The sequence below is a fragment of the Trichomycterus rosablanca genome, chromosome 14 (genome assembly GCF_030014385.1).
Source record: "Trichomycterus rosablanca isolate fTriRos1 chromosome 14, fTriRos1.hap1, whole genome shotgun sequence".
NCBI lineage: Eukaryota > Metazoa > Chordata > Actinopteri > Siluriformes > Trichomycteridae > Trichomycterus > Trichomycterus rosablanca.
Window position 1 is genome coordinate 23352585 of NC_086001.1, and position 23571 is coordinate 23376155.

Here is a 23571-nt window from a genome sequence, read left to right on the forward strand (position 1 = left end):
ACAAAATATTCTACATTATTAACAAGAAAAAAATAGTTTTAGATTAGAGATGAACTAAAATTTAAATATATGTTAAAAGTGAAAACGATGGAAACTCATAAACCTGGAAATAAAAAAAAGAACCGTTACTTAAGTTCAGTTCCTTACCACCACGTTTAGCTGGATGAAGCACCAATTCATCTGAAGACGTCACTCACTAACCGTCCTACTCACTCAGCTCACTCACTTTTATAGACTCATTTACACACATTTGTAGCATTTAGTCGACACTTTTATACAAAACATCTCTTTCAACACTGTGAGCACTGATACAGTTCCTCTCAATGCGCTGGTGGATTTTAAGAGCATTCTGTTGATTAAAACTCTTTCCACACTGTAAGCACTGATATGGTTTCTCTCCAGTGTGAATGCGCTGGTGTATTTTAAGAGCACTCTGTTGATTAAAACTCTTTCCACACTGTAAGCACTGATATGGTTTCTCTCCAGTGTGAATGCGCTGGTGTATTTTTAGATTACTCTGTGTATTAAAACTCTTCTCACACTGTGAGCACTGATACGGTTTCTCCCCAGTGTGAATGCGCTGGTGTATTTTTAGATTGCTCTGTGTATTAAAACTCTTCTCACACTGTGAGCACTGATACGGTTTCTCTCCAGTGTGAATACGCTGGTGCATTTTAAGATGACTCTGTGTATTAAAACTCTTCTCACACTGTGAGCACTGATACGGTTTCTCCCCAGTGTGAATGTGCTGGTGTATTTTTAGATTACTCTGTGTATTAAAACTCTTCTCACACTGTGAGCACTGATACGGTTTCTCCCCAGTGTGAATGCGCTGGTGTACTTTGAGAGCACTCTGTTCAGTAAAACTTTTCCCACACTGTGAACATTGATACGGTTTCTCTCCAGTGTGAATGCGCTGGTGTTTTTTCAGATCACTCTGTGTAATAAAACTCTTTCCACACTGTGAGCAATGATATGGTTTCTCTCCAGTGTGAATGCGCTGGTGTATTTTAAGAGCACTCTGTTGATTAAAACTCTTCCCACACTGTGAGCACTGATATGGTTTCTCTCCAGTGTGAATGTGCTGGTGAGTTTTGAGAACACCATGGGTCCTGAAGCTCTTCCCACACTGTGAGCACTGATACAGATTCTCTCCTGTGTGAATGCGCTGGTGTATTTTGAGATGACTCAGGAACCTGAAGCTCTTCCCACACTGTGAGCAGACGTTTCCTTCTTCCTGTGTGGGACTGAGAGAGGTGTTAATGTTGACAGTACCAGAGGACGTTTGCTGATTACTGGAACTTCTGGTGGGCGTCAGATCCTCATGTTCAGTCTTAATCTTCACCAGAGTCTCATATTTATCATGGTTGCAGCTCTTGATGTGATTGTGGAGCTGATTTTGGGTTGTAGAGGAACGTGGACACGAGGAGCAGCAGAAATCCTTGTTCAGTTCTGAAGCAGAAAATAATCAAATACATTTATAACATTATAAATAATCAAATACATTTATAACATTATAAATAATCAAATACATTCATAACATTATAAATAATCAAATACATTTATAACATTATAAATAATCAAATACATTTATAACATAAATAATAAATACATTTATAACATTATAAATAATCAAACACATTTATAACATTATAAATAATAATCAAACACATTTATTACATTATAAATAATCAAATACATTTATAACATTATAAACAATAAAAATACATTTATAACATTATAAATAATAAAAATACATTTATAACATTATAAATAATCAAATACATTTATAACATTATAAATAATAAATACATTTATAACATTATAAATAATAAAATACATTTATAACATGATAAATAATCAAATACATTTATAACATTATAAATAATCAAATACATTTATACCATTATAAATAATAAAAATACATTTATAACATTATAAATAATAAAAATACATTTATAATATTATAAATAATCAAATACATTTATAACATTATAATCAAATACATTTATAACATTATAAATAATCAAATACATTTATAACATTGTAAATAATCAAGTACATTTATAACATTATAAATAATAAATACATTTATAACATTATAAATAATAAATACATTTATAACATTATAAATAATCAATTACATTTATAACATTATAAATAATCAAATACATTTATAACATTATAAATAATAAATACATTTATAACATTATAAATAATTAAAACTGTTAGTAATTGTTAAACTGATATCTGATGCTAAAGTCCTGTAACGTGATTCATCCTGCACTCATCATTTCCTGCTCACACTGATCTACATGAGCACAATACAAGCTTTCACTGTATGATGCTTCATCCCAGGTTCCTCTGATTCTATTCAATTCAAATCTTATTTTACTCAAGATAAAAAATATCTTACTGAGTTCATCTTTATCTTCAGGTTCTTCCTTCTTCACAGGCTTCATCTGGAAACCTCCACACTGTTGGTCCTCTGGGGTGAGGTGTTCCTCAGAGGTGACGTGTTCCACAGGGATTAAAGATCCTTCACCTGAAATTCATCAATATGTGAAGAAGAAACTCAACAACTGGAGGAAACTGAAGGTTGTGGGTTTAGTTACCACAAATAAATACTACTTAGATTTAATCCAGACTGGAAGTATCAGCACTTCTACACAGGACAGTACGGTACAGTACAGGTTCTAATCCCACTATCCACATTTTCTTATTATTTTTACTATACTAACCAAACTGTACTGTACTAACATGGCAAATTGCTCCACATTTACTTACAGAAGTAACTTCCATCTTCTTCCTCCTCCTTTTTTATTAGTTTCTCTTGGAATCCTTCATTTTGTAGATCTATGGGGGTGACGTGTCCCTCTTCTGCTGACTGCATTATTAAAAGATCTGACAGACAGACAGACAGATAGACAAATGTACTTTATTCCCTATTAAAGAGAAATCCAGGAAAATTCTTTTAGACTCTTTAACTGTTTATTTTTAATGCTGTGAGGCTGTAAACAGAGTGAAAATGTTGAAACTATTGTGGGACTGAGCAGCATCAGACAGAAAAGACTTCTAATAGAACTTTTTGGGTTGGTTTCACAGACGGGGATTAAGCCTAGTCCTAGACTACACAGCATTTTGAATGGAGATTATCTATTTAAAGCAACATGTAGTCCTGGACTATAAGCCTTAATGCCTGTCTGGGAAACAACCCTTTGAGTTTGGTGGAAGTGGTTTTGTGTCCCAAAGTGAAATGATGAAGTCTGATGTTCTTTACATCTAGTTTCTCATCCACTCCCAATAACAGTGCTGTACTAATACTTTTAACTTTTACTATAAACCTGTAAAACAACCTGGAAACAAAGCTACAAGAACTCGCTGTTTCTATCAAACATTACAAACTGTAAACAAAGCTGAAAATGTGACGCGTTTATATCAAAATGTTAGATTTAATAATGAATAAACTCTGAATCCGTTACAATCCACTGATTCATCGGTTCAATGAATCGGTTCATCAGTACTGAATCATGTGTGATGCTAACAGTTAGCAGAGCAGCTAATAGTTTGTGTGTTTAAATAAAACTGGAGTTAAAGCTCCTCAAATCCTCACAGTGATGTTTTATTATGAACTCTAGTTTTATTATTAATTAGAATGTGGTTATAATGAAATATAAGGGTTATAATTAAATACATATTTTACTTACAGATGAGGCTCTACAGTACAAACACAGCAGCTTCTTGTTCTTCTTATGATGTTTAATGGCGGTTGGCAGAACAACTTAAGACGCACCAGCGTCACCAACTGGACTGGAGTTGAACAGCAGCTTAGCAGTAAAACATCTCCATTAGCCCTGTATCTCTCAGCTACAGTGTTGGGGGGAACGCGGTACAGTCACGTGATTACTTTTTATCTGTAACGAAGTCATGTAACGCGTTACAGTTACATATTTGTAATGACATTACAGTTACTGTGATGAGAGATGAGTCGTTCCCGAACGAACCGATTCTATTGAACGACTCTTTGAAATGAACTAAAGGAACCGAGTCGCTCCTCTAGTATAAGGATAAATAATTAAGGAATAAACTTGTTTAATGATGTTAAATCTGATTGGTTCATGGCGTGTATGTTTTAAAGCAGAAACAAACACAGGCACATCTCTGCACAAGAGAGGATTTTTTCTGAAACTAAATAAATAAAGTAAATAAATGGAATTTGTTTGTAGATGTGATTCCAGTATACAGTATTTGTTTGGGTTTAGAATGTAACGTGAAAGTAAAGTAATGAGGAACGAGATTACATTTTCCAGGATGTAATGAGTAAAGTAATCCCATTACAATTTTAGTTAAGTAATAAGTAATGAGTAATGGATTACTTTTTTGAGTAACCCCAACACTGCTCAGGTAGCTTTAGAGAGGACTACAGTCAGTCCTAGACGTTCTTCCAAGCACTTTCTCTAATGTCATGTTTTGTTTTCCAGCTCGCACATTCACACCAGTAGAAGCTTAAAAATAACACTACAAACCAACTAGTCTATAAGCACAAGAGGATTCATCTTTATAGACGGTGCTGTTTATGCTTTTACACTTTAAAACATTAAAAGTTTTTTTTTATTACAACAAACACAACAGCAACAATTAATAATTGTAAAAATAAAATAATAATAATAAAGTCCAAGCAACAAGCTGTAATTTATTTCTAGCACCACTAGATGGCGACGATGTCTGTACAACATTTTGAACTTCACTTTAAAAGTCAGTTGAATGTGTTTTACTGTAGTAAGAATGAAAGTATGAGCTGATCTTTGTCTCATTGTGTAGCTGTGATGAAGAAAAAGCCGCTGGGTCAGTGTGTAACAGGAGGTTTGGAGTGAAGGTGGGTGTGTGTGGATAAAAGCTTCCAGCACCTGGTATTCCCAGGCGGTCTCCCATCCAAGTACTAACAAGGCCCGACCCTGCTGCTTCTTACAGACGTCCAGCTCAAGCCTACATACAAATACATGGACTGTGAGTTTAGTCCCATTTAACAACCGTGGACACATTTGCTGACATCAGGAATTTACAGTTTAACAAATACATTTATTCATCAATAAAGAAACACTTGTCTCCTGACCTCTCAACTGGTCTTGGTGGGATAATTAAATGTAAATATGAGTATTTCTTTTAACAAAGGAGTTTAGCTACCACTAATTTGGTCTATAGATAAACACAAAGAACAAAGACTCATGATGATAGAACAATGCAACACTGTTCAGTCCACAGCCCTCCATTCACACCTTCTCATGTACATTCTGGTTGAGGACGGTTCATTATTTGCTAAGTGAAAATCATCTAAAGACTAGAATTTTGGAGTGTAGACCTAGAAGTGTTAAAGTAAGAGGCTATTCATTTATGAAAACTTAGCAAACACCATAAAGACCAGGGTAAAATTCTTCCACTTAAAAGTAAAAGTTGTTCTGTGTTTATTAAAGTAGATTAAACTTGAATAATGAATAAAAACAGATTCAGATCTGAGGTTGGTACATTACACCACATTACATTTGATGATTAATGATAATATTCATACCATCATGTACATTTGATAATTGAAGTAGAACAGTTTAAGTGTAAATCTGAAAATGAAACACGACTTCAGTCACAAAAACGTAACTTCTGTGTGACCATACTGGTGTCTATTAAAAATGCTGCTTCCAGTAAAACTTCATCCGCACTATAAGCAGCAGTATGGGGCATCCTCTCATGTGAATGCGCTGGTGTGGTGTACTTAAAGGATATTCCTTTCACTAAGGTTCTTTTCAGACACGTGATACGACCTCTCTCCTGTGTGAATGCGCTGATGTTGTTGGATAACATAATGTGCAATAAAATACTTCCCACACTCTTAACAGTGATATAGTTTTTCTATGTGAATACGCTGATGCCGTTTGAGATTATTTTCATGAGCAAAACTCTTTCCACACTCTGAGCAGTAATACGGTTTCTCTCCTGTGTGAATACGCTGGTGTTGTTGGAGTTTACTCCGTTGAGTAAAACTTTTTCCACACACTGAGCAGTGATACGGCTTCTCTCCAGTGTGAACACGCTGGTGTACTTTAAGGGCACTACTTTGAGTAAAACTCTTTCCACACTCAGTGCAGTTATACGGTTTCTCTCCTGTGTGAATACGCTGGTGGCTTTGAAGGGTACTATGTTCAGCAAAACTGTTTCCACACTCAGTGCAGTGATACGGTTTCTCTCCTGTGTGAACACGCTGGTGTTTTTGAAGGTTACCCTGTTGAGCAAAACTCTTTCCACACTCTGAGCAGTGATACGGCTTCTCTCCTGTGTGAATACGCTGGTGTTTTTTGAGGTTAACATGTTGAGCAAAACTCTTTCCACACTCTGAGCAGTGATACGGCTTCTCTCCTGTGTGAATACGCTGGTGTTTTTTGAGGTTAACATGTTGAGCAAAACTCTTTCCACACTCTGAGCAGTGATACGGCTTCTCTCCTGTGTGAATACGCTGGTGTTTTTTGAGGTTAACATGTTGAGCAAAACTCTTTCCACACTCTGAGCAGTGATACGGTTTCTCTCCTGTGTGAATACGCTGGTGTTTTTTGAGGTTAACATGTTGAGCAAAACTCTTTCCACACTCTGAGCAGTGATACGGCTTCTCTCCTGTGTGAACACGCTGGTGTACTTTAAGGTCACTACTTTGAATAAAACTCTTTCCACACTCTGAGCAGTAATATGGTTTCTCTCCTGTGTGAACATGCTGGTGTTTTTGAAGGTGACCCTGTTGAGCAAAACTCTGAGCAGTGATACGGTTTCTCTCCTGTGTGAATTCGCTGGTGTTGTTGGAGTTTACGTCGTTGAGTAAAACTTTTTCCACACTCTGAGCAGTGATACGGCTTTTCTCCTGTGTGAACACGCTGGTGTACTTTAAGGTCACAACTTTGAGTGAAACTCTTTCCACACTCAACACTGATATGGCTTCTCTCCTGTGTGAATGCGCTGGTGTTTTTGGAGCGTATTCTGATGAGAAAAACTGCTTCCACACTCTGAGCAGCGATATGGCTTCTCTCCTGTGTGAATACGCTTGAGTCGTTGGAGATTAGTCTGCTTAATAAAACTCTTCCCACACTCTGAGCAGTGATGAAAGTTCTTCATGTTTATGCTTTGATTAAACTGTAGGAACTGTTTCCTTGGAAAGCAACAGAAACAAAGTAAGAAGTCAATTCATTAGCATTACTATTAGCATTATCCATTAGCATTATTACTACATTAATACCACAATAAGTAATAAAACATTAAATTCACTTCACGTCTAAGTGAAAATCCTGAAGAACATCAGTATAAAATACTTATAAATACTGCAGATATTAATAATTAAATAACTATAAATAACTTGATATGAATAAAGATATAAGAGATCTGACTTTCTCAACATCAGTCCTGCACCAAGCAAATCTAATCCAGTTCATGACAGGACTAATAATTAGCTCACAAGTGTAAAAAAGGCTTCATAAATCACCACAATTATGAGCATAAAGCTATTTTAAACTGTCTGATCTCGGAAGCTAAGCAGGGTTTGGCCTGGTTAGTACTTGGATGGGAGACTGCTTGGGAATGCCAGGTGCTGGAAGCTTTTATCCACACACACACACCTTCACTTCAAACCTCCTGTTACACACTGACCCAGCGGCTTTTTAACTAGCTACCATTAAGTGGAGAATGCTTATTATTTAGAATGAATGCTCTCATCAACGTGAGCAAAAAATATGGAAGACGAGACAGGGTAACGTTGGGCTATAACGTTATAAAAACATATATAAAGTTATATAACGTTACTCCTATAAATCACTCATTAACTATTGCACTTAATGCGTTAGCTAACAAACCTGAAAAATAGCGAACTTGTGTTTGAGGTGCTCGTGCATCACTGTAATGCTGCCGTGGAATGACAATTCTGTTTTGCAGTGTCTGCGTTCAGCTCATTTCTTCTGCTTATTTAGGCTGAAATGCTCCCATACCTTAGAATGTCTCGGTCTCGCTGTATTTGCTTCTCCATCTTCACAAACTCCACGCTGCGCCATCATTAATGCTGTTCTTTTTTGTTTGCACCGACTTCACTCACGGCAGGCAATGGAAGCGATGCTGCGCCCCCTGCAGTTCCTTTAGTGCGTTGCAATTATAACGACGCATCGACAATGAAATTACACGTCGACAAATTTTTATAGTCGACGTTGTCGATTATGTTGACTAATCGTTGCAGCCCTATCCTTTGTGCAAGTGAACTCCGAACCAAATCTGTTTTATGGATCTGGCCTGAATATTATGATACAGTAGAGCCTTGACTTACAAATTTAATTGGTTCTGAAGGGCTGTTCTTAAGTCAAAATGTTTGTTAGTTAAACCTATTTTTCCCATAAAAAAATCATGTAAATAGAAAATCTGTGCCAGACCTTCCAAACCCCCCCTTACCTAACCTTGCTAATGTCTTAAATGCTCTTTTTTGTTTTAAATACAAGTATATATTCCCCTAAATTATAGAATAGACATTACTGTAATAAATAATAAACAATACACAGTAGTACTGTACTGTACATAAATCACATTTCAGTACAGTACGTGTGCTGTACCATACACCATAATACACCATCACATACACCATAATACATTTCCTTTTTTATAAAATGTATCTACCAGAAACAACAACAACTCTCATATTTCTCTATTATTTCCTTCTTTATTTTAATAGTGTTGTATTTTGTAGGTGTAATTGCACGAAAGAAAGAATACTTTACTGAGCCGAGTTCCTTCTTCTCTTTCACTCACTGTCCCCTCGGTCTGATACACAGTGACACCTACTGGTAGGAGTAATTATACAACACAACTACGCTTTCTCTGCAGCTTCTTTTTGGACATTTTAATATTGAATTTTATGAAAAATATAGAAAACACAGAAAAAAACACCGTCCGCTGTCCGAATGTTCACTCACTGTATATATACAGAGAGAGAGACGGTCGGAGTCAACTTGTTCGTGACGTCACGTGTTTCGCGAATTTCGGTTCGTAATCCAAAATTTGTTCGTACGTTAAGTCGAAAAAGATTGTTCATAACCCAAAATGTTTGTATGGTAAACCGTTCGTAACTCAAAGGTCGACTGTATATTCGGCCCATGTCAGATACTTTTTGCTATCTGGTAGCGAGTGTTAGGGGCTCTGGAGAAAGATATTATTGGTGTTCATGATACAATTGCATTAGCCTAACATTACATTATAAGCTTTAGGCTCAGGAGAATGCAATCAGAAGCAGCTCACACAAGATGTACCATCAGAAAGCGGTCTGTTCATGGAAAATGAGGGCAGGGGGATTTCTACAGAACAATAAACAGGTTGAAGCCCAGGTTCACAACAACTATCCAGAATTTATATATTTCCTTCACAGGAGGCAGCAGTGACAGCGGACAGAATCTTTGCTGTGGTTGTTGGTCCACTTAGTCTGAAGTCTCGCTGTATGTAGCAGAGAACCTGAACACCGTGACTGATCCTAAACACAGAAGCACACCGCCAAATACAGACTCACTCAACACAGCCTGACCATAGAGACGGTCGCTATAAGAAATACTGTAACTTAATATGGTCACGCCACTAAAGCTTATTAAAGCTTATTCACTAACATGTTCAGTGTAATTACACCCTGCTCACAGCTACAGGATCTACCCTCCTTTCAATTCTGGGGGGTCTCTGTTAGAAGGTATTTCTACCAAAACATTGGTGTAGCAACTTTGCTGTAAAGAAATACAACCCAAAATAACAAATAGTTGAGAAAGAATGGAGAGAAGAAATAAAATAACCACAAAGTTTATTTCAATACAGACAGTACAAACCTGAGAACAAACATTTTAAACAAGTTATTACAGAACAATTCCAGGCTTGTAATGAAGTAATACAACTAAATAAAACTACATTTTAAGATCACTCTGTTCATAAAAACTTAAACATTGATGAGGTTTCTCTCAAGTGTGAATGCGCTGGTGGACACTGAGAGCACTCTGTCGAGTAAATCGTTTACCACACTGTGAGCACTGATATGGTTTCTCTCCAGTGTGAATGTGCTGGTGTCGTTTGAGAGCACCCTGTTGATTAAAACTCTTCCCACATACTGAGCACTGATATGGTTTTTCTCCAGTGTGAATGCGCTGGTGTATTTTGAGATCACTCTGTTGATCAAAACTCTTCCCTAACTGTGAGCACTGATATGGTTTCTCTCCAGTGTGAATGTGCTGGTGCATTTTGAGAGCACTCTGTTGATTAAAACTCTTCCCACACTGTGAGCACTGATATGGTTTCTCTCCAGTGTGAATGCGCTGGTGCATTTTGAGATGACTCTGTTGATTAAAACTCTTTCCACACACTGAGCACTGATATGGTTCCTCTCCAGTGTGAATGCGCTGGTGTATTTTGAGATCACTCTGTTGATTAAAACTCTTTCCACACACTGAGCACTGATATGGTTTCTCTCCAGTGTGAATGCGCTGGTGTATTTTCAGAGCACTCTGTTGATTAAATCTCTTCCCACACTGTGAGCACTGATACAGTTTCTCTCCAGTGTGAATGCGCTGGTGTATTTTGAGATGATCCTGTTTACTAAAAATCTTCCCACACACTGAGCATGGATAAGGTTTCTCTCCAATGTGAATGCGCTGGTGTATTTTAAGATGACCCTGTTGATTAAAACTCTTCCCACACTGTGAGCACTGATATGGTTTCTCTCCAGTGTGAATGCGCTGGTGTATTTTGAGAGCACTCTGTTGATTAAAACTCTTCCCACACTGTGAGCACTGATATGGTTTCTCTCCAGTGTGAATGCGCTGGTGTTTTTTAAGAGCACTTAGAGAACTAAAGCCCTTCCCACACTGTGAGCACTGATAAGTTTTCTCTCCAGTGTGAATGCGCTGGTGTTTTTTAAGAGCACTTAGAGAACTAAAGCCCTTCCCACACTGTGAGCACTGATAAGGTTTCTCTCCAGTGTGAATGCGCTGGTGTTTTTTAAGAGCACTTAGAGAACTAAAGCTCTTTCCACACTGTGAGTACTGATAAGGTTTCTCTCCAGTGTGAATGCGCTGGTGTTTTTGAAGAGCACTTAGAGAACTGAAGCTCTTCCCACACTGTGAGCAGACGTTTCCTTCTTCCTGTGTGGGACTGAGAGAGGTGTTAATGCTGACAGTACCAGAGGACGTCTGGCGCTTCTGGTGGGCGTCAGATCCTCATGTTCAGTCTTAATCTTCACCAGGGTCTCATATTTGACACTGTGGGGGGTCTTGATGTGTTTGTGGAGATGATTTGGGGTCGTACAGGAACGTGGACTCAAGGAGCAGCAGGAATCCTTGTTCAGTTCTGAAGAAGAAAAACACAAGCTGCTCTTGTAACACAATCAATTATAAACAACACAATAAACACAGAGCAGATCAAATGATTTTCAAAGCTAAAAGTGAAGAGGACCAAAGACACAGAATATAGTAAGTAAGTAAGTAAGTAAGTAAGTAAATTTTATTTATAAAGCACTCTTAAAACAACTTACGTTGACCAAAGTGCTGTACATCGAATAAGCATACATAACACAACATTATATTAAAAAAGTAAGAACCACATAAAAATACAGAGTAAGAGACAAAATAAAACAAATACAAATAGACTAAACAATTAAAATTAACACAGCTCCTCACTGTTCAAATGCCAGCTTATAAAGGTATGTTTTCAGGAGTGATTTAAAAACAGTGGCCGAAGGTGCTTGTCGAATAGTAGGAGGTAGAGTGTTCCATAGCCTCGGAGCATAAACTGCAAATGCACGATCACCTTTTAGCTTCAAACGAGCCCTAGGAACAGTCAACAAATTCTGAGTGGCTGATCTTAAAGATCGCTGTGCGGTTGCGGGAGAAAGCATACCACTGAGATAAGCCGGGGCTTGACCATTAAGCGCTTTAAAAACAAATAAAAGCACTTTAAACTGAATCCTGTGCTGAACAGGCAGCCAATGTAGTGAGGCAAGGACTGGTGTAATATGGTTTCTTTTCTTGGTATTAGTCAGTAACCTTGCTGCTGCATTCTGGACTACCTGTAAGCGCCGCAACAGAGACTGATTAATCCCAATATACAGAGAATTACAGTAGTCAATTCTTGCAGAAATGAATGCATGAATAACTTTTTCCAGGTCAGAATAGCAGAGAAAAGGCTTAATCTTCGCAATATTTCTGAGCTGGAAGAAGCTATTCCTTACCACAGAGTTGATTTGTTTATCAAATCGGAGGTCAGAGTCAAAGATAATACCAAGATTTCTCACAGATGTTTTGACACATGTAGACAAGTGACAAGCACCTGGCTTATTTAATCTGCCAGTGTGCAGCAGCGGGCGTCGCACCTTTGTTTGTGTTGGCCTATGTAAGCCCGGTGGCGAGAACGTCCTCTCGCTCCCATTTGACAGGGAAAGACGGTAGCCCGAACGGTGGTTTAGGCCGTTCGGGATTGTAAGCGCTGTGCTGAGGTATAGTCCTTTGATTTCTTTCATCTTAGGGAAAGTGGTGCGATTATGCTCAGCCCTCGCGCTGCCTGTTTGTTTATAGCTTTGTGCTAAAGCTCCCCTGTTGCTAATAGCAGGATTTCAGCGTCTGGTGCCACGCCTGGTCCAGACGCTTATCTGTAGCTTGTGCCTTGTGGCTCTCTATGCTCTAGTGGGCGAGACTGTAGCGCGAACGCCCAGCATCGGAGCGATCGGGGTTCGCGCCTCGCCTTCATTTATTATTTTTTTCTTTTTCTTTTTCAGCCCCCCAGCGCTTCTTAAGCGCGTTTGCCTGGGCTGTTGTCATCCTCCGGTTAGCGAGACTGTAGCGTGAACGCCCAGCATCGGAGCGACCGGGGTTCGTGCCTCGCTTTCATTTATCATTTTTCTTTTTTCGTTTCAGTTGCCTGCGGAAACTGCGGCGCAATTGGGGTTCTCCCGACTGCTTTTTTGTTCTGGTTTTGTCTTTTACTTTGTTTTTTATTTCATAAAAATAAATAAAATTTATTTTTAAAGAATCTGCACCTTGGGTCCTTTCTGCTTCATAACAGTGCTTCCTAATTATTTGACCCAATGGCAGCATATAGAGAGAAAAAAGGCGGGGCCCTAGTATGGACCCTTGTGGAACACCACAAGAGACATCAGCAGAAGAAGAGAAATAGCTGCTAATATTCACTGAAAAGGTTCTATTCTTAAAATAAGATATGAACCAATTCAGGGCCTCTCCCTGTAACCCCACCCACTTTTCCAGGCGACCAACAAGTATGTCATGGTCAACAGTATCAAAAGCAGAACTAAGGTCCAATAAAATGAGGATGGCACAATTTCCCTCATCAACAGTAAGTAGCAAGTCATTTGTCACTTTCAGAAGAGCAGATTCAGTGCTGTGCATAGACTTAAAGCCAGATTGAAAAATCTCAAAAATACCATCTTTACTCAAAAATGGTAAAAGCTGAGAATATACAACCTTTTCCAGCAATTTAGCCAAGAATGGTAATTTAGAAATCGGCCTATAGTTACTAACCACTGTAGCATCAAGATTATGCTTTTTGAGCAGAGGTGTAACTACAGCATGTTTAAAGCATGCTGGAACAGTACCAGTGGCAAGGGAAGTATTAATGATATCCAGGACAAAAGGTCCTAATATATCAAATGTCTCCCTAACTATCTGTGGGGGCATCACATCAAGTGGGGAGGTTGTTGGCTTTGTTTTCAGCACCAAATCTGTTAATTCGGAGATTGAAACAGCCTCAAACTTTTCAAACACACCTGGGCACGGCGGTGGAAGTGGAGAAACTATACCCAAGTAAGTAATGCCAGACCTAATTGTTTCAGTTTTTTCCACAAAAAACTCTTCACATACTCTAGGAGAAGGAACATTTCCAACTTCAGGTGATGATTTAAGTAAATAATTTATTGTACTGAACAGTACTTTAGGTCTGTTGTAATTTTTGGCAATTATGCTTGAAAAGTATGCCTCTCTAGCAGACTTAACAGCTAGCTGATAGTCTTCCAGGCAACCTTTAAAAATATCCAAACTTACTTGCAATCTGTCCTTTCTCCATTTCCGTTCCGCTCTTCTACAAGCCTGTCTAATTTCCTGTGTGGCTGCATTTAACCAGGGCTAAACTTTTGGTTTTAAGCGTTTAAATTTCATACAGGCAAGAGAATCCAGAACAGTTGAACAGTTATAATTAAAAAAAGTAACTAACTCATCCACATTAGCATGAGTCTGACCATAGTTGGGCAATTTTAACATGTCAGAAAAGGCTCTGGAAAAATCGTTAGATGTAGACGAAGTGATAATCCTTGACCAGTGCCCTAAAACAGGAGCAGGGAAATGCGCAGTTAAAGTTGAGCTAAAGACTACTGGCATATGATCAGAGAAACTAGCCTCCTCAATATCTAGTTTGTCAATATCAAAACCAGATGAAAACACCAAATCAAGTGTGTGACCTTGCATATGGGTGGGCTTATGAATATGTTGAATAAAACTAAAAGAGTCCAGTAGCTGATTAAAATCATTCACCTGATATTTATCAGGGCAGCAGACATGAATATTAAAATCACCAAGAAGCAGAATGCTGTCAGACATAGGTACAATCATAGCAAGGAATTCAGCAAACTCAGTGATAAAGTCGCTGTTTGGTTTTGGAGGTCTGTATACTACTGCACAGAGTAATGGAAGAACAGAGTGAGATTTAAAAACCAGTGCTTCAAAACTTTTAAAAGTCCCAATATTCAGCATTTGGCATCTCAGACGCTGTTTAAAAACCACCGCAACTCCTCCGCCTCTACCCGTATTCCGAGGTAAACTGAAGAAACTGCAGTCTATTGGGCAAAGTTCCAAGAAAGGGGGCGGAGTCGCTAGCCGATTCACCACCTGTAGTCCATGTCTCAGTTAAAAACAACAGGTCCAAACCGTGAGAAGTGAAAAAGTCATTTAAAATAAACGTCTTATTGTGGACAGAGCGCGCATTTATCAGTGCCATATGGACTGACACAGAATGAGACTGCAGTAACGGTGTGTGTTCCAGTGCTCTGAGATTGACAGTATTAACTCCTCTGTTTCTGACTCGGAGTCTCTGCCGTGGCTGGAGGTGTGTAGCGGGCTGATCAGGAACCACAGGTACCAGCCAGGTGTAACGCGGTTCGAGACTACACCGAGATACTGCTCGGGAGTTCTTGTAATTGGGAGTATATGGCGCATGCCGAGAAAACCCCACTTTACCATCCGAGCAGTTCCTCAGTCTCACTGGGACAAGCTTTCTCCGGGAGCCCCTGTGAATATAACGAGGCCGGCGAAGGAGTCCAAGCTGTTTGATGACTAGAATACACGATGGAGTAGTGTAACTGTTGAACTTCATCAGCTGGTCAGCAGAATAGTTCAACATTGTGCCGATCGCAGGAAAACTCACCCACCGTTCACCACGTAACTGTAAATTGTAATCCAGACCGTTTCAGGATGTGAAGAAGACGTACCAGCGTGCGCGTCTTTTAAAATGATCCAACACACACACCACAGTCTTTTAGTATCCAACAGGTGCTGAGATTATCCGATGAAAAAGAAATAAAGCAACAGGAGCGGTAGCAATAACATGAGTGTGTACAAAGATAAAAATGAAAAAAAAAATATGATAAAAATACAATAAAATATGATAAAATACGATAACGGTAGCGGCAGCCAGATGCGCCAGCGTCCACCATCACCATGACAACTAATGATCCCAAGGAGGCCATGACTACTGAAGGGACAGGTAGAGGATAGTCTAACAGAGTTATTTAAACTAAGATAGTTATTTGTAATGTAAAATATAACATAGAGAATATACGTACATGATATATGTTAAATTGTTCAGACATTCAGAAAGATGTCAGCACGATACGATAGCCTAAATTATTTTAACAAATGAAGACAAATAGCGTAAATCACTATCAATTTTACACCATCATATTATAGGCTAAAGTGTTAAAAACAAAAACAAAAAAAGAAAGAAAAAACTTCAAGCATGTTATGTTATTCAGCAAACTATTCCTGAACTTATACCAAATAAAAAGTCATTGTAAGAGCTAGCTGCTGTTTTATTTATTCAAATTTCTCCTCCATGGAAAAAGTGGGCCGGGTTTGGTCATGAAACTCCCGGGCTGAAAAAGGGGCCCAACTCCGGCCCTGGTGAAAACTTGATGTTTGGAGCCCCTCTGGTGTGCTGGCTGGTACTGTGTATCAGCACTACTTACTGTGTGCAGGACCTGAGTCGTATCTGCTCCAGTCACTGGTTGGCGGCATTTAGCTCAGTCAAGAACTTTAAGAAATATATAGTTTAGATAGTTCACACATACAAGAACCCACAAAACCTCTTAGATATGTATTATTAAAGTCCGCTTCAGCTGCTTGAATGGGGTTAGTGTAGAATTATGTACAAAGATCTAAAGATCAGCCTGGCCTGCCCACTCAGCGCTCTCCTCGATACATGATACTGTTCTTAAATAAAAATCTCTAATCCTTTGTTCTCAACGGGGGGAGGGCCCACAGTGTAGCTGTATTCTTTCTTTATTTATACTTTCTTTATTTAATTTTCACTTATTGTTTTTATTTTGTTTAAAGCCAGAAGTGCACTGAAGGGAAGAAATTCCTTATTCTTTGTATTATTTTCTTGTATTGTTCAACTTGAAAAAAAGAATAAGTTTGAAACTGTTTACAATATTTGTTGTGGTGTGTTAATTTTTCTGTATTGTGGTTTGTCAGCTCTCTAACCTCAGAAGATTTTTTAAATTAGCTTTAAGTTATATTTTTTTGTTAATTTTGTTGTATTGTGGTTTGTCAGCCCTCTACCTCAGGAGATTTTGTTTTAAGTTGTGTTGAGTGATATTTTTTTACACTCTGTTTATTTAAGAAAAAACAGAATTGCACTGAAAGGAAGAAAATTCCTTATTTTTTATTGTTTTTCCTAAGAACAATTCTATTTGAAAAAAAGAAACAAAGAAAGAAAGAACTAGAAAAGATGTCTAGTGAGGGGAGAATTTTTATTTTATTTTTGTATTGTGGTTTCTCCTTTTCTACCTCAAAAAAGATTTATTGTCCTAATGTTAAGGCAAACCTTGTTTTGTTACTGTTCCATTGTTTCTAAACAAAAATGTTGATTGTAATAATAAAGTATTTTGTTGTCACGTACAATGTTTAGCGAAATTCTATCCTAGGTCTTTTGGATCCTTTGGATCTATGAAGCTTAAATATTAAAAAGTATCGGTATCGGTATCGGCGATACTGGCCCTGCATTTACTTGGTATCGGATCGATACCAAAATTCCCGGTATCACCCACCTCTAGTTTGAGAAGCTCACAGCGGGAGAGCGAGTGAGTCTGCGCGTTCAAATGAATCAAATGATACTTTGAGTCGATTCTTTAATCCGGTTCTTTAAGTCGAAGGACAGGAATAGACTCGAAAGAGTCGATTCACTAAGTTGATAGTACTCAGCAATCCAAGAAGTTGGAAGCTGAAGGAGTCGCTTTCCTACATAGTGCACTACGTAGATAGTATTTTAGATATGAATTTATGTTCCCTACATAGTGCACTAAATTGTATATCAGATAACGGATTTATGTTCCTTACATAGTGCACTACGTAGTGCACTAGATAGCGAATTAGACAATTGGTTTATTTTCCCTACACAGTTCACTAGATACTGTATTACATAATTAATTATGTTCCCTACAGAGTGCACTAGATTGTATTTTTGATCATAGATTTATGTTCCCTTCTTATTGCACTAGACAGTATATTAGACAATTGAGTTATGTTCCCTACACAGTGCGCTAGATTGTATATCAGATAACAGATTTAATACGCAGTCGTAGTAAAAAAGTCTGTGTCTCCTTCATGTGTGTGTGTGCGTGTGTGTCGTTCTTGGCCGCTCGTTGTAGATTCCGGGAGATTTTATCTGACTTGCGGGAATGAGGAAGCCGCTATGTATATGCTGGAGACTCCCGGAACTTTTTCTGTACTTTATTTTACAAAAAGCCAGAGTGTACAATGAGAGGGGGAATTATGTTTCTTATTATATAATTGTTTCTCAACAAAAACCCCAGACTTCATTAAAGTTTATTACATTAATAAAATTACTTTATATTCACCTATAAACTGTAGTGGGTTTTCACTGCACATGAACTAATTAACACAAAATCATTTATTAGTCAAAGCAAATTGATGATACATTCACCTCATAAATCATGATACACTGCTCTTCCCTACATGAAAGTAAGTACAAAGTATCAGTATCGGATCGATATTGGCGATACTGACCCTGTATTTACTTGATCGATATCAAACCACTAATACAGATGTGCTAATGGAGATGTTTTACTGCTAAGCTGCTGTTCAACTCCAGTCCAGTTGGTGACGCTGGTGCGTCTTAAGTTGTTCTGCCAACCGCCATTAAACATCATAAGAAGAACAAGAAGCTGCTGTGTTTGTACTGTAGAGCCTCATCTGTAAGTAAAATATGTATTTAATTATAACCCTTATATTTAATTATAACCACATTCTAATTAATAATAAAACTAGAGTTCATAATAAAACATCACTGTGAGGATTTGAGGAGCTTTAACTCCAGTTTTATTTAAACACACAAACTATTAGCTGCTCCGCTAACTGTTAGCATCACACATGATTCAGTACTGATGAACCGATTCATTGAACCGATTTATATAAACACGTGATATTTTTAAACTTTGTTTATAGTTTAACTTTGTTTATTGTTGATATTTATAGTTGAACTTTGTTTACAGGTGAACTTTGTTTATAGTTGAATAGTCTGTCTGTCTGTCTATTAGATCTTTAATAATGCAGTCAGCAGAAGAGGGAGACGTCACCCCTGTGGATCTACAACATGAAGAATTCCAGAAGAAAATAATACAAAAGGAGGATGATGATGATGATGATTTTTTCTGTAAGTAAATATAGAGGATGATGCCACTTTTCCACCAGACAGTGAGGTACATTACAGTGTCTGGATTTAAGTTTGAATCTAACTAGGATTTATTTATGATTAGGAACCAAACCCACAACCTTCAGTTTCCTCCAGTTGTTGAGTTTCTTCTTCTCATATTGATGAATTTCAGGTGAAGTCACTTTAATCCCTGCAGAACTTGTGGCTTCTGTGGAACTGCTCTTCTCAGAGGACCAACAGTGTGGAGGTTTCCAGATGAAGCCTGTGAAGAAAGAAGAACCTGAAGATAAAGATGAACTCAGTAAGACTTGAGCAAAATCATTTCTCCTGATTTGGTCGTGTCTGAATTTCTTGTAATATTTTAGTATATTTAGTGCAGAAGTGAGCAGGGGAGTGAAATGAGGAGACAGAAGATAAAGAAGATTAAACAGATCATGCTGACTGTACCGTGTTTACACTAGTATATAATTACAGAGTAATGCCAGGTGAATACAAGTGGCTGAATGATTGGGTAATGAATGAGAAGAAATAAAGTCGAGTATATAAGCTGATATATTCAATATATACGTGACTGTTTGTGCTGATGGTCCTGGAGAGATGAGTCTGCACCTTCCATCCAGATCTTAACTCTCCTCCTTTTTTTAGAAAGTGTTGCAGGCCTGAAATGCAGGAATGGATGTTTATTAATAAATGAAATGAAGTTGAGCAGATAAAAGATGAAACATCTCAGCTTCATCCTGTCTGACATCAAATAAAAGTCAAAGTCTGTGTTTATATTATTATTAGTTTTTTTCCATACTGTCCCAACTTTTTCTGATTTGGGGTTGTATTATTATTATTATTATTATTAAATCTGCGTAAACCCTGTTTGAACAAAGGTTTATAGGTCGTGTTTTTGACAGATAGTATAGAAGTACGTGTCTGTTAGTTCTAACTTAAGTGCTTAATAAAGAAGTTGGTCGTTACTACCAACAATAACAAACTTATTTTTTTTCTTTCACAAAACAAAGAAGTTTCAGGTGAAGGAACCTCGATCCCTGTGGAACACGTCACCTCTGAGGAACACCTCACCCCAGAGGACCAACAGTGTGGAGGTTTCCAGATGAAGCCTGTGAAGAAGGAAGAACCTGAAGATAAAGATGAACTCAGTAAGATATTTTTTATCTTGAGTAAAATAAGATTTGGATTGAATAGAATCAGAGGAACCTGGGATGAAGCATCATACAGTGAAAGCTTGTATTGTGCTCATGCAGATCAGTGTGAGCAGGAAATGATGAATGCAGGATGAATCACGTTACAGGACTTTAGCATCAGATCTCAGTTTAACAATTACTAACAGTATTTATTATTTATAATGTTATAAATGTATTTATTATTTATAATGTTATAAATGTATTTATTATTTATAATGTTATAAATGTATTTGATTATTTATAATGTTATAAATGTATTTATTATTTATAATGTTATAAATGTATTTATTATTTATAATGTTATAAATGTATTTATTATTTATAATGTTATAAATGTATTTGATTTTTTATAATGTTATAAATGTATATGATTATTTATAATGTTATAAATGTATTGATTATTTATAATGTTATAAATGTATTTATTATTTATAATGTTATAAATGTATTTGATTATTTATAATGTTATAAATGTATTGATTATTTATAATGTTATAAATGTATTTGATTATTTATAATGTTATAAATGTATTTGATTATTTATAATGTTATAAATGTATTTGATTATTTATAATGTTATAAATGTATTTGATTATTTATAATGTTATAAATGTATTTGATTATTTATAATGTTATAAATGTATTTGATTATTTATAATGTTATAAATGTATTTGATTATTTATAATGTTATAAATGTATTTGATTATTTATAATGTTATAAATGTATTGATTATTTATAATGTTATAAATGTATTTGATTATTTATAATGTTATAAATGTATATTATTATTTATAATGTTATAAATGTATTTGATTATTTATAATGTTATAAATGTATTTGATTATTTATAATGTTATAAATATATTTGATTATTTATAATGTTATAAATGTATATGAATATTTATAATGTTATAAACGTATTTGATTTTTTATAATGTTATAAATGTATTTGATTATTTATAATGTTATAAATGTATTTGATTATTTATAATGTTATAAATGTATTTGATTTTTTATAATGTTATAAATGTATATGATTATTTATAATGTTATAAATGTATTTGATTATTTATAATGTTATACATGTATTTGATTATTTATAATGTTATAAACGTATTTGATTTTTTATAATGTTATAAATGTATTTGATTATTTATAATGTTATAAATGTATTTGATTATTTATAATGTTATAAATGTATTTGATTATTTATAATGTTATACATGTATTTGATTATATATAATGTTATAAATGTATTTGATTATTTATAATGTTATAAACGTATTTGATTTTTTATAATGTTATAAATGTATTTGATTATTTATAATGTTATAAACGTATTTGATTATTTATAATGTTATAAATGTATTTGATTATTTATAATGTTATACATGTATTTGATTATATATTGTGACAATGTTCAAGCCTGTCACTAGGGAAATTCTTTTCCCAGTCGCTAGGGGGCAGTGTTAAACCCTCATGTGGATAATTAAGAGGAAGAAGAAGGGTAAATTTGGGGGGAAAAGCTTCTTTGTGGAGATTGGTAGCATGCAGGACAACTTAATGCTCCTTAGTGCATGCTTTTTCAGGCTTTTGTTGGGAGAATCTACGGTTCTATTAGCCCAATGGTTTATATTTTGTTCCTTTTATAGCTGATTTTGGGTCAGAATTGTGCCAAATGCTATTTCTGGTTTGTGGTACTTGGAGGTCATCTTGGTTTGGTGTACCCAACCAACTGGTGAGGATCTACTCTACAGTCATCTTGCCTACAGAGGATTCCAGACTAGCAGTCACTGCAAATGGATAATTGAACTGGGACAACCATCACCTAGGATTGGAATATTGAAACTGTGCCTGGACTCTATGGAATTTGGTGAGACTGTTTAAGTTTACCTGCTAAAAAGCTATTGGCAGAGGGACTCTTCATATGTGTTTTTTTTGTTATCCCAGGAAAGGGGCTATATTATATCATGGGAAACTTGTCTATGGTGATATTGTGGTGATTTGTAGGTCTGTGCATAGTAAAGAGAATCAAATGTATAATTTGTAGTGTGAATAATAGTATTTTTTGCGCTCAGAGATGGTAACCCCCTCTTTTATTCTGTTAACCTCATTCTTTTAGAGAAAGTAGGCCCAATGAGTGTTACAGTGGCGCCCGAACAGGGACCTTTCTGAAATTGCATAGAGTACTCTACAAATTACTTTGTAATTCTTTTGTTTGTTTGATTACTAAGAAGGTGGGTAATAACTTGTAAAATTGTGTCTGGGTTTATCACAATCTTTTAACCAACCTTCTCTCATATTGTTATTCCTTGTAAGGTTCTTTTTGTCATCTACCATGGCTACTATGGATGCATCAACCCCCGAGACACGGATGAGATCAGATTTTGATCCGGATTTTACGGCAGGTCCTTTTGTTACTCGTCGGGAACCAGTACATGACCTGATCCATACGTTTAGTCAATTGTATTTAGAATCTGATGCAGACGACGAACTGGATGAGGCAGAGCTACCACCACCTCCTCCACCACCAGCAGAATTACTACCTCAAGGTGAGGAAGTGCACCACATGGAAACAAGATTGAATAGTTTAGAAAACGCATTAGAGGAACTACGGTTAACTTATGAGGCCAAGTTACAGGATTTAAGCGAACAACACCAAAACCAGCTACAAGTATTAGAATCCCGGCTTGCAGACTGTGAGAAAAAATGGGACTATCAACTAGAGAGAGCATGTGGAAGAGTGCGACTCTCGTTGGAAGGCCAAATACAAGATTTAGGTCAATCAGTAGTCGATTGTCTGAAAAGACGGGATGTGCAGATTAAGGTCATGTTTCAGCAACAGCAGGCTGTGACCCCTTTAAATGTACCTTCTAGCCGCACTGACTGTCCACTAGTCACCTCCACTCCTGCGCACTATCAGGAGCAACCTTCATTCACGGGCCACCACAAAGCTCCCATTAAACTGGATTTCCCCAAATACAGCTCCCCTGACAATGAGGATCCCATCGATTTCATTGAAAGGTGTGAAGAGTTTTTAGCAGTCCAACCACTGAGAGATGCAGAAATACTGGCTACGCTAACGTCAGTTTTATCTGACACAGCAAAGGACTGGTGGCTTGCTGAAAAAAGGCATATTACTACATGGAGGCAATTTAAAAAAGCTTTCTTGCACTCTTTTCTGTCTGAAGATCATGAAGTGGAAGCAGAAAGGAGGATAAGAGAAAGAAAACAAGGTTTGGATGAGTCTATACGTACCTTTGCTTATAGGTACAGAGCACTCTGCCTCAGATGGAAACCTAATATGAGTGAGAGAGACATTTTACATGCCATTCTTAGAAACTGCCGGCCGAAACTAGCAAGTCTATTGCGGGGTACAGTTAACACCA

At 36.8% G+C, this 23571-nt stretch overlaps 2 protein-coding genes across 2 annotated transcripts; both read right to left on the reverse strand.

Moving 5' to 3' along the window:
- Nucleotides 1–5733, reverse strand: LOC134326217 (zinc finger protein 664-like). Its single transcript, XM_063008399.1, has 2 exons — nucleotides 5712–5733; nucleotides 1–1446 (listed from the first exon to the last, which is right to left on the reverse strand). The coding sequence occupies exons 1-2, from the start codon at nucleotides 5731–5733 to the stop codon at nucleotides 260–262; spliced, it is 1209 nt and encodes a 402-aa protein (XP_062864469.1). The 3' UTR covers nucleotides 1–259.
- A 31-nt stretch (nucleotides 5734–5764) lies between these two features.
- LOC134326218 (zinc finger protein 850-like) lies at nucleotides 5765–11039 on the reverse strand (the record flags this gene model as incomplete). Its single annotated transcript, XM_063008400.1, has 4 exons — nucleotides 5765–5838; nucleotides 5920–6788; nucleotides 8880–8886; nucleotides 10058–11039. Coding segments are annotated over 4 exons (1932 nt in total), but the record flags the coding sequence as incomplete, so codon positions are not given.
- Between the last annotated feature and the right edge of the window lie 12532 nt (nucleotides 11040–23571).

Bases quoted from the DNA above. Each gene is read 5' to 3' on its own strand.
- LOC134326217 (XM_063008399.1), bottom strand. From the start codon at position 5,733: ATGCCCCATACTGCTGCTTATA. The intron at 1,447-5,711 runs GTGCGGATGAAG...CTTCAGAACTGA, and splicing joins GCCCCATACTGCTGCTTATA to ACAAGGATTTCTGCTGCTCC.